This window comes from Phyllobates terribilis, unplaced genomic scaffold (assembly GCF_046119375.1).
Source record: "Phyllobates terribilis strain yellow unplaced genomic scaffold, ASM4611937v1 Scaffold_12__6_contigs__length_324123572, whole genome shotgun sequence".
Lineage (NCBI taxonomy): Eukaryota > Metazoa > Chordata > Amphibia > Anura > Dendrobatidae > Phyllobates > Phyllobates terribilis.
Genome location: NW_027362772.1, coordinates 259,504,539 through 259,517,028, shown reverse-complemented (window position 1 = coordinate 259,517,028; position 12,490 = coordinate 259,504,539). Strand labels below are relative to the sequence as shown.

The window sequence follows — 12,490 nt, the reverse complement described above, 5'->3', positions numbered from 1 at the left end:
AGTATAGGACAGCATGGGTTTTCTAGTCCAGTATATATGCTGTACTTGAAAAAATATGTATTGACATATCATCTATGTATGGTGTTACTCCTCAAATACTTAGGCTATATCCGACTTAAATTGTACTGTTTGGTCCTGAATGTGTCCGCCATGTGGAGAGGGTTGTTGCGGGTTTTTATTACTCATGTGTTTTCCACACTGATTCCTGCTTTTGTCTGATCATCTATGTACTAATAAATTTTGATGCATATCTTTAAAACTGTTGGCTCCTTTTTCGTTGTTGTGTTTTGTTTTGGTTGGACCTCTATATAGAGTAGTTAACACAGGATCCACCATTCAAAATAGGTGATGTCATAGTTCACCTCCTCCTGTACAATGACTAATAATACCTCTATATACAGTAGATAAAACAGGATCCACCATTCACAATAGGTGATATCACAGCTCACCTCCTCCTCCTGTATAAGGACTGATAACACCTTTATATACAGTAGATAACACAGGATCTACCATTCACAATAGTTGATGTCACAGCTCATTTCCTCCTCCTGTACAATGGCTGATAACACCTCTATATACAGTAGGCAACACAGGATCCATTTGACGAAACAGCTTCTAATCTTAATCAGCCAGACATCTAGATTAGTTAAGCCAAGAGAAATACACTATTGTGATTGTGTTGACTTGTGAATGTATGTGTTTTTCTGTGGCTGGTCAAGAAGGACATACTATTATGTGTATAAACCTGAATGTTGATTTCTCTTAGTCTGGAAACAATAATGTTTGTTAAAATGCTAATTGCATATTGTACTATAAAGCCAACTAGAAGTTGATTCACAAGATTCCCCCCTGCTATACCAACTATGTAAATTGATTTAATACTCAAACAATGAGACCTGAACCCTGTGGAATAATACCCTCCCTAAACAGTGACCCGTGGATGTGTGTTTGAAAGAACAATTGTGAACTATTTAAGGAACAAGTCCTCTGTAGCAGGCAGACTTTACAAAGAGAATCAAAGATCAGACAGACTCTTCAGGACATCAGCTTGGTAGCATGGCTCGATCCAGAGAGACACAGATTTGGATTCTACATGATTCCGGCCCTGACTAGAAGGATACATATCTGCTCCATTGACCATCAGAGAACCCATTTATACATTTGGGAAGACCAGGTTGGGACGATGAGGTTACCTGGCCCCATGGATATGTTGTTTGGGGTTGCCAGGTGAGACTCTCCGGTCACCTTGACCCATGGAGACATTCGGAGAAGCCAGATTGGGACCAGCTGGTCATCTGGTCCCATGGAAACTCTCGGAGAAGCCAGGGAGGGACCTTCGGCTCTCCTGGCCTTGTACCTCGATGGGCTGTCAGCTTCCTAAGCTTGCTGCTATCTCCTCTCTGTGGGGGCCCGCCAAAAGCAGGGGGCCACTGGTTAAGGTAGTTGGCCCTGGAAGTCCCAAAGTTGCAGCTGCTCTATTCCCATCGGGCCAGCAGAAGGGTGAGACTGTGTAATTTTTCACCATCTTGGGTATTTGATGGGACTGTTCTATGTGTTTGTTGTCCGTTTGGTGGTTCAATAGCGTATCGCCACACTGTTTTACCCTCACCCTGTGTTGTCTGAGTAGTATTATGCCCACAGAAGACCCCGGGTGTTCACTTTCCACTATTCACAATAGGTGATGTCACAACTCACCTCCTCCTCCTGTATAATGACTGATAACACCTCTATATATAGTAGACAACATAGGATCCGCAAATATCCCTGAATGTAGACAACCCTTTTTTTAACACAAGAGCCCGTTTTAAATAATAGATAATTTTCTGATAACACATTTTATTAAATTTACCGGTATGGTGTGCAAAAATGGGGACAAGTCCCAGGAAATTCTGAACTGTTGACAATTATCTGTGACGTTCATATGTCGTAATATGGAATGTTAAGATGATAAAATAAAGTAGGAATAATAGTGCTTTATTGTCAATATATTGTAGATACAGAAGGGTTTCAATAGGGGGAATTTATTATGATTGCCGGGGTAAGTTCTTAATTATGGGGTTGTCTCATGAACCACATTGGTGGCATCCAAGTGGTTGAGGTATGACCGACGTGACTCCTGCTAAAACAATGGGACAGCAGCTCTAGGAAAACACCGTGCCACTTGGACTGCTATCAGCTACACTGTGTTTTTTTCTAGACAACCACATGGATGGTCCATGACCATCATGGCTGACCTTACGACCACCAAGAAATAGCCTAAAAGCAGGAATGGGGTCACATTGGTTGGACATCCTCGCGATTTACCACCAACATTTTTCATCAAACAACCTCTTTAATGGAGATTTATGCCGTTTTTTACATTCTCGATAAATTTGCCCTACTGAAGTTGACACTGGGTAACCCAGTTAGAAGCTGCTAGACAGTGATTTTAAAGACCCCCAAATAATTAAACATCAGGTTATAAATTCCAGTATTGCTCGTTATACATGAGATGGAGAAACTCTCCCTGGATTAGGGAGAAACGTGACGGCAAAATGACATTAATCTAATTCTTCTCTTCCATCCTGATAAAGAATCCGACAATTGTTGTGTCTGACAAAGAATATGAATTCCCACGTAGTTTCTGGCAAATGATAAATTACAGGGAATCTGTTGATTACTTTCTCTTGTTTTGGAGCGGATGTGGTTGATATGGTTTCTAATGTATACCCTCTGGGAATCCCTGAAAATAAATTGTGTCCTATGTTGTGTCTTTGGGATAATTTCCTGGACCTTTAATGAACACTCTTGGGTCTTCCTGATGAGGTAGTGACCAAGACAAATCGTTACATCACACTCATTTACTTACATATGTTTTCAGAACCTTCTGACATTTTCCATTATGAATATAGAGGGTTCCTCGCTTATATTTGTATCATTAGTTGACTTGGTATTACCGTACCCATTATAGGTTTTTTTTCTTTCTTTTTTTTTCAGATGAAAACGGGCGAGTCTTGAGAATCAGTGCTGGAATTAAACATACACCATCTACTAAATCTCAAGCTACCAGCCTCTTGGAATTAATTGAAGATTTTGAAGAAAAGCCGATCCAGACACCATTGTATGTGCATTTACTGTTCTGATCAATATTGATTTTGTTGGGATAAATGGTAATCAATTATGCTGTTTGTTAAAGATGTGCAAAAATGATACTCTGTGCCATGTCTAGGAATGGGACGAAGGATGAGATGAGGATTATCTCATACGATCCTGCTCTTATTGTCACTTAGTGTATCTGTCTTTCCAGGAGTTTTCTTAGGATACGTCATCAATATCAGTTGCAGTAGACTATTCTCATCCACCCAGGGTAGACATACCATTGGTGCAACCTGTGCAGCTACACAGGGTCCCAAGAGGTAAGGAGGACACTACTGCCTCCAAAGCAGGTGGGATTGCGCATTATGAGGAGCTCTTGGTCTAAAAAGGGTCCATACACTGTTTCTGCACAAGGGCCCTCTTCTGTCTGTGTCCATCGCTCCTTCAGCTCTTGGGACAACTCTCTACGATATTGCCAATAAGTCACCAGATATAGTCCTGTATTGAACAAGATATATATAATATAAAAAAGTGCAACGTTTCAGCCACAAACGCCCTTCATCAAGCCATAAATGATCTTTCAGTTTACGACTTGATAACATCCGTATGCGATTTTTATGCTATTTATGTCTTGAGCAGTAAAGAATCTTACTGAGGAATATATCCACTGCCTTGGATACTTCTTGCATGTCATTAGTATCAGAGTAGTAGGGGTCCGACATCCGGCAGCCTGACTGATCAGCTAATATTTGCTCCCGCCGAGGCTGGATGTAAGCAATGTATGGGCCGGACAGCAGGAAAAGCTACATGGTTTAGTGGCCTTTGCCAAGTGTTGCAATTTATCCTCTTTTCAAGTTTATGCTCCTTATGTTTACTCTGGTTAAAGGTCTTCCCTGGCTTAGATCATTACCCATTAGGGCATATGGATGCGATAGAGGGGGCTAATATTAATAGTGAGAGCGGAGAACATCAAGCATTACATTTTCTCCCCTGCTTAATAGCTGATCACAGGGGTCCTGGCATCACTCCTACATCCTCTGCTACCTACCGTATTTTTCGGACCATAAGACTCACTTTTTTCCCCCCAAATTTGGGAGGAAAAAGGGGGGTGCGTCTTATGGTCCGAACGTTACTTGCAGTGGTGGTGGAATGGGATCGCAGGGCCCTCCCTCCTTCAGGAACGCGGTGGCGGTAGCGGCGGCAGCAGAAGAAGAGGTGAGGCAGAGCGGCTGGGGCCGGCCAGTACTGGGGCTGGGGCCGGTGTCGGACTGTGAGAGGCGTTGGGCGGCGAAGCAGAGCGGCCTGCGCAGCTTTCCGGTGTGCGCGGACATCTTTCTGAGGTCGTGATCTACAGGAAAATGGCCGCCAGAGCCGGCGCATGCGCAAACCGGGAGCTCCGGTGGCCATTTTCCTGTACATCACAGCTCTAGGAAGATGGCTGCGCACACTAGAAAGCTGCGCAGGCCACTCTGCTTCGCCGGCCGACGCCTCTCACAGCCCGGCACCAGCCCCAGCCCTGTACAGGCCCCAGCCAGAAGCCTCAGCCCCAGCCAGAGGCCTCGGCATCAGCCACAGGCCCCAGCCAGAGTCCCCGTCACTGGAATCGGCCAGGCTAATGGCCCCAGCCAGGCAGAGGTTCCACAGCATCTCACCTCTTCTGCTGCAGCCACCGGGTTCCTGACAGAGGGAACGAAGGGCCCTTCGATCCTGTTCCACCACCACCGCCTCAACTCCCCGCTGCTGGAGCACCGGCGTCTTGCTTCCTGAGGGACCCTGTTTCCTTTGACCCTGTGACTCCACCGCCCCCCAGGTAAGATACCGCACCTCTTCAGACTATAAGATGGACCCCCATCTTATAAAAAATATTTTTTTATATTTTCCACCCCAAAATTTGGGGTGCGTCTTATGATTTGGTGCATCTTATAGTCCAAAAAATACGGTACTTTCCTATATGTAAGGAGATGACCAGCTGCCATGTTCACCCTGAAGACATCAATGTTGCTGTGGGATAGAATGTGAATAATGTTTTGTTCCTGATATGTATCCTTGTGGGCTGTAGTATTAACAAACAGCCACAAGAGGCCACTGTCTAGAATGTAGATGAAAGGTGAAGTTTGCCAGTAGCATAGCAGGCATTTATGACAGTGTGAGACTTATCTATGTGTGAGGACAGCCCATAGAGGGTGGGCACTTTAGGAATCTCTGGGTAGTTTCCAGAAGCAGGAAGAGAGTTTAGTCAGTTGTGTGCAATACTTCAGAGAGCTGGCAGGCTCTATTCTGGCTGCTAGGGTAGACATGGGCCTAATATCCCAGACAGTGGATCATCAGATAGAAGAATCCCTCCACAAGAGTCCCCTTAGCTGGCCTGGGAACCTCAAGAGAGTCGTCGAGGACCTGGGGGCACATTCTGTCTGCAGACCTGCATAAGAAGTTAGGACTCAAGTCTAGGATGTGGGGAGACATAGGATCCAGATATACTGTCACTGGTGAGGAAGATTCTCTAGGGCTAGAAAACAAAGCAACAGAGATGCTTCACCTAAACTGGGAACCAGGGCTGAAGTTGTATCAAGTGCCTGTGGAAAAGATGACAACCCGTTGGGCCTTATCCTTTACATCTGCCTGTAAATACTGCCAGTTACTAAGTAAAGTTCCAGTTGTTGTTATGAACTTCATGTCCTCTGAATTCATTGCTGCCCTGGTTCCCAAAGAGAAATTCCTGGAGTCAGAAGAGACCGGGTGGTCAGAAGTAAGTGGAAAACAACACATACACTGCAACACACCAGAGGGAGGACACACTTTGTTTGTAGGATGCCAGAGCGAGTATGGGCTACCGCTCACCCACAACTACCTCGCTGGGGCACCTTACATATAAAATTGTCCATAGCTTCTCTACATTGAAATTCTTCAGTTTTGAAAAAAGGAATTATGACACACGTCATTAATGTCTGATATTGCCTGGCAACGTTATATGGAGCTTCATACCTGCAAATGTCATGTTACATGGCTGCCAATTGAATGAATAGTTCACTGTGCTGTAAGAGGTTTTCACAAAGTGAGAGCCTCTCTTATCTGGTATAGGAGACCTCCCTCTATGACATCAATCTGCCCCAATAAGGCACTTGGAAAGGGCTTGTCTTATTGAGACAGACGTTTTAATTCATTAAAGGGAACCTGTCAGGTCAGATAATGCTGCTCACTTGCAGATATAGGATTATTCTACAAGTTAATAGCGTAAGTAAGATGCCCGACTACCTCATTGAAAGTGCAGCTTTCGGGAGAAAATGTACTTTATTTCTCTCGGGAGCCGTCGGCTTTCAGTTATTTTGATGTGTACAGAGCGGCTTCAGTCAACACGCAGTACACTGTGAGCGGCGGCTGTAAGCACGTCCTGGCACTTTAACTGACAACCGGCTCAGCACTCATGCACTAAAAAACCGGCTGTCTGTCACAGTGCCGGGCGTGCTTACAGGCGTTGCTCAGTGTTCTGAGTGGCGACTGTAGCTGTGCCAGCACACTTCTATAACTGAATGCCGGCAGCTCATGGTAGGAATGAAGTTCATTTTATCTCAGGAGCTGCACTTTCAGTATAGTCGCTGGGCACCTTTCTGACGCTATTTACCTGCAAATTAAACCTATATCTGTGTATATATTAGTAGTGTTATCCGACATGGTTGTCCAAGGGGTTGTCCAGTGAAAAAATATTTTTACAGGGTTACAGACTTTTTTAAAAAAAATACAAGAAGCAATAATCATCCTCACTGATCTCCCACAGGTCCCATTCTAGTGCGTGGAAAGGGCTTGTCTTATAGACACAGACCTTTTAATTCAGTAATTGATTGTCCAGTGCCCAGACCACTCTGGCGCTTAGCCCCAATCCTCACAGGTCTCTACTTTTAATAATAATAATATAATCTTTATTTATATACCGCGAACATATTCCGCAGCGCTTTACAATTCAGAGGTTCATATACAACAGTCATAAGTAACATAGCTAAAGATAATACAATAATTAAAGCGAAAATAGTGACGACCCTGCTCGTAAGATCTTACAATCTACAATTAGGTGGGGGTGACACTAAGTACAGGGGCTTATTTACATATGATGGTCCAGCCATCTTGAGAGGATGAGGGATAGATAAAAGTTGCATGAGCTCATCACCAGCCAGTATCTGTAGTGCTTTTGGGTGCGGTGGAGTTTGGTGGAGACTTATGTTTGAAGAAATAATGAATGGGCTATAAAAATATAAAAGGACTTTGATTAGGGAACTTGAAAGGCCGCCCTAAACAGATGTGTTTTTAGGGAGCGCCTAAAACTGTGTAAGTTGTGGTTTGTCCTAATTTCTTGGGGTAGAGCATTCCAAAGAATAGATGCAACTCAGGAGAAGTCTTGGAGCCAGGAGTGGGAGGTACTTATTAGTGCGGATGTTAGTCGAAAGCCGCTTGCGGAGCGTAGAGAACAGGTAGGCCAATAAACAGAAATAAGGGAGGAGATTTGTGGGTGAGAACAAGCAATTTAAATTGGATCTTATAATGTATGGGCAGCCAGTGCAATGACTGGCACAGAGCGGAAGCGTCTGAGAAACGATTAGCCAGACAGATGACCATGGCTGCTGTATTAAGGATGGACTGGAGAGGGGAAAGTCGAGTGTTCCACTTGGACACACTGAACATGGTAGGAAGTGAGCCACCTCAACCAGTGGTTGGCTAAGTAGGGACTTCTCTGCCTGAGACAGGACCAGAAATTAGAGACCTCCGGGGACCGGGTGAGAACTTATGTTGTGTTGGATCGGAGAGGTTGAGTATCACATCTTTGATTTTTTAACTACTCCGAGACCTTTTATAAATATATTTTTACCACTAGACAATCCTTTTATGTTTTTATAAGATGTTTATTGCGATGCACGCTGTAGGTACCAAACATAGCAAAGGATAGTTGTATAATACTAATACCTATGTAGGACATGGAGACCCAGGAGGTCATGAAGTCAGATTGGTTAACTGCATAGACTCTTCTTTGGGCCTACACCAATCTCCGTGCCCTCGTAACTGCAGGCACGCTCTTAAAACAAGTGCTCTCTATAGAAACCTAAGTGCAGTTTATCAATTGTGAGTCCTGGAAATGAAACAAGTGCTTATAAACCTAAAATGTTGAAGCATTTTTCACCGAAGCGTTCAGGCTTTTAACAGGAGGTTTGTTTGCACTGACATTCACTGTTATTTGTCATTTCTAAGAGGATGAAAATAACTATGATGTGTAGAATGTGGGAAGGAGCTTTGATGTAAAATGCTACCTGAGTGAAGATTTTGTCAACGTGTAGGCGATACATGTGAATTCATTTCTCCTACGGTTAATGTAAGCGTTGTTTATCCGCAGTGGTTATGAATGTATAAATTATCCGCTGTCATATATAACGGAAGAAAAGCAACTGCGGGACAGCAGCGATCCATCATTATGGAGCCAAAGTGAAGGGGAGTCATCTAGCGCCCAGCAGCCCCTGTCGTCAGACCATGATCTGCTCCACGAGACTGGAGGAGGTGCATCCAATAGGCAAGATGGTGAGTCATTCAAACACAGCTCAATTATATACTTATTTGTTGTACAGGGAATCTCAGAGCAAGCGTCAAAATGAACCTCACAAATATGAGTTTTGGCTACAGGACAGAAGGGCAAACTTTTTTGGCCTATCTACCCTTGTCCCTCTTCTCACCATACTTGTTTGGATTCTCACCACCCCATAGCAACCAGGGGGGCCTTCTGCCCATGTGGACCCTCTCCTCATGGACCCAATAGTTTACATAGTCTTCTTCCATATTGTGCTTGGGGTACGCTTCAGAAATAATTTGGATATATTGAAAAATCTTTAAATTTCCGTTAAACTACTCGGACTGGCGGCTGATACTTAACACCCATCTTCTTCGTGAGCTTAGCTCACACCATGAATAACGGTGTTATCACAGACAGCTGACAGTCTGCTTTTATGGCTGAGATCAGAGCAAGTTTTGATCCCAACTTAATCCCTTAGATGCCACTATCAATAGTGACCCTGGCATCAAAGCAGTTAGACAGAAGAATGGGGCACCATTTTTCACCTTATCTTTACCTCTACGATCAGTATTAAAAAGTCAAAAGGCTTTTACATTAAGACAAAAAAAGATGGTTTGGTGATCAACTGATGACCACCTTCTCCAATCCCTGAAGGTTTGTTTTTACCCTTGTAGGAAGCTCTATGCTTGTGCAATGTAGTATTACATGTTAATGTCCGACCATATGGTTGTGTTGAGTCCTTTAGAAGGAGAGCCACTGTATGCATTGGATCTCTACTATTGCTCCAAAAAAGGATTCTCGAGCCAGGGAACACTTTTAGGACTTCTGACATGGAAAAACTATGGACAATGATCCATTGTAATTTGGGGACCTTTTATAGGGTTTGAGTAAACACAATATATATTTTTGGATCTATTCCTTCAAATTCTAATGACCATTGGTGATACAAGATGGTGATGGAGCATATTTCGTCACCTTTCCAATAGAAATGATTTTATTCCTATGTTACCTGCCGAAGACATATTTGTTGCAGATTTCAGCTTTCAGCATTATCATCAGCTCTTTGACATTGTGGGAAGAATGAGCTGATTTACTTGCGACATACAGCAACCATTATTTAGATCTATGCATCATACTCCATCAATTTTTCCTATTGCCTTTGAGACCTTCCAAAAAGGATCCTTTTGGTTCAGCTCTAGCATTCAACATGACTAAGGACAGTTCTATGTCCGAAACGCGTCAGTTTTTGCCTTGATGTAATATTTTTATTGTACCTGAAACCTTTTAAGCTGTAGAAGTAAACTGGTGAAGATTTATATCGAAATGACTGGATACCTTTGCTTCATAAAACCAGGGGCTTTTACTTTCCATACTGAGGATCTTCACAGCCAATCTACGGGAGCTGGTGGATTTTGTACTTAGCTCTAACACATCTTACCGCATTGTTTCCCTCCTAGATCAGTGGTTCTTGGAGTTGATGTGAATAGGTTCGCACTTCGCAGTCCATTGGCCATGACGGTCAGTGGCCGCTGGATGGCAGCAGGAGAACCGCCTTCTATGTGATGGCATCCTTCTTTTGATTAGTCAGCCTGGCACGAAGTCACATGTGCATCCCTCTGCAACAATGTAACTGCACCAGGCCGGCTAATCAAAAGAAGAGTCGCGGGATGCCATCTGGTAAGAGGCGATTCACCTGCTCCCATCCAGTGGCGATGGTTGATGGACTGTGACGTGCAAATCTGTTCTCAGCAACCTAGTGTTCTTTACCAACCTCATTCTTTACCTAATTGTGCATGAAAGTATGTAATGCACGTGCCCGGACTGACTGGCGTGTGCGTGTATATGTAGTGATTCCACTGGACCGTACCGGAGAGTGAATGCCTGGAGGGGCGTAACTAAGTATCCACCCGATCCGACCAAGGTCGCACGACGGCATACGACGCCAGTGCACCAAGGAGGAACTGAGCAGAGGGACCAGGTGCTACTCCAGGTCAGACCCCGGACACGGCTGTTGACCCACACCGGGGAATACCGGAACAGGCAGGTTAGGCTGGCACACAGACTGGTGGGTATAGGCAGACACGGCTGGTATGCAGACGGGTGGATGCTGGCAAGCACGACTGGTATGCAAACAGGGAGGTACTGGCAGGTACGGCTGGTATGCAGGCCGGTGGATGCTGGTAAGCACGACTGGTATGCAGGCAGGGAGGTACTGGCAGGTACGACAGGTTGGAGCACAGAGTGGATAGGACCCAGTACAGACTGGGACTCAGGAACAGAACCGCAGATGCGGTGGACAAACACAGCAGAGTGAGGCCGCCCAGAGCGGCGAGCAAGAGCAGAGCAAGACGAGACCGCCAGGAGCGGTGAGCGAGAGTAGAGCAGGACGAAGCTGCCTGGAGCGGTGAGCAAGAGTGGAGCAGGACGAGACTGCCAGAGCAGTGAGCAAAGGGTCAGAGCAGAGCGAGACTGCCAGAGCAGTGAGCAAAGGGTCAGAGCAGAGCAAGACTGCCGGAGCAGTGAGCCAAGGGTCAGAGCAGAGCGAGACTGCCGGAGCAGTGAGCAAAGGGTCAGAGCAGAGCGAGACTGCCGGAGCAGCGAGCAAAGGGTCAGAGCAGAGCGAGACAGCCGGAGCAGTGAGCAAAGGGTCAGAGCAGAGCGAGACAGCCGGAGCAGTGAGCAAAGGGTCAGAGCAGAGCGAGACTGCCGGGCAGTGAGCAAAGGGCCAGAGCAGACCGAGACTGCCGGAGCAGTGAGCAAAGGGTCAGAGCAGAGCGAGACTGCTGGAGCAGTGAGCAAACGGTCAGAGCAGAGCGAGACTGCCGGAGCAGTGAGCAAAGGGGCAGAGCAGAGCGGAAACCGCAGGAGCGGTGAGCAAGGCAGAGCAGAGCGGAAACCGCAGGTGCGGTGAGCAAGGCAGAGCAGGCAAGAACCGCCGGAGCGGTGAGCAAAGCAGAGCAGGCAAGAACCGCCGGAGCGGTGAGCAAGGCAGAGCAGGCAAGAACCGCCGGAGCGGTGAGCAAGGCAGAGCAGAGGGGACAGGGCTCTGTTCACACGGAACAGACAGGAAGGGAAAGGCAGAACCAGATACACACAAGATACTTGCAATGAAGTAGCGAGTGGACTCTAAACTCACAAACGGAAGTACAGCGACAACGAGTAGGAGTTAGGAGCAGGTTCAGACTCTGCATAAAAAGGGAAGGTACGGACATAGAGAAAAACAGGAAACAGGTTAGGAGACAGTTCAGACAGGAACTGCTACTGCAACAAAATACAGGAACGAGCCAAGGTAAAGCCAAGTGCTGGTTCAGACAATGCAGGAGAAAGGGAAGGTACGGACATAGAGAGAAACAGGATGCAGGTTAGGAGACAGTTCAGACAGGAATTGTACTGCAACAAATACAGGAGCGAGTCTGGGTATGCGGCCCCCAGAGGGCGGGACGAACAGACAGGCCTGGAAATACAGCCTCCAGGAAGGCAGACAGACAGCTGGCTAGAGTGCACAGACAGGACACAGTTCAGACACGGGAACTGATACCGTAAGGCAAGAAACATAGACAGGACCTGGCACATCAGTGTCAAGAAGCCAACTGACAGAACAAGATGCTCAGGCATGGATTCCAAGGAGGAGCTGGTTTAAATACCAGGTGAGAGACAGCAATAGGCTGAAGACGCATTAGGGGTGTGTCTGCAGCAGCTACAAGAAACAGGAAGTTCAGCGGGCGTCGCCCTAAGCAGCCAGAGCAGAGCAAAGCAGACAGTATGGAAAGAAGCCAGAGTGGCAGTCTGGACTGGAAATCAAGTGCGCGCTCTTGCACAGTGGGAGATGGACCACTATGCAAGGACGCCGCCAGGTATGTTACAACGTAA

General features: G+C 45.9%; 1 protein-coding gene across 3 annotated transcripts in view; it reads left to right on the top strand.

Moving 5' to 3' along the window:
- Positions 1 to 12,490, top strand: part of MORN1 (MORN repeat containing 1) — a 478,186-nt gene that overhangs the window by 195,107 nt on the left and 270,589 nt on the right. For all 3 annotated transcript variants that reach the window (XM_073656899.1, XM_073656898.1, XM_073656900.1), the window contains 2 exons: positions 2,977 to 3,100; positions 8,450 to 8,631. In XM_073656899.1, coding sequence (XP_073513000.1) covers positions 2,977 to 3,100; positions 8,450 to 8,631 — 306 coding nt within the window. The remainder of the gene's footprint in view (positions 1 to 2,976; positions 3,101 to 8,449; positions 8,632 to 12,490) is intronic.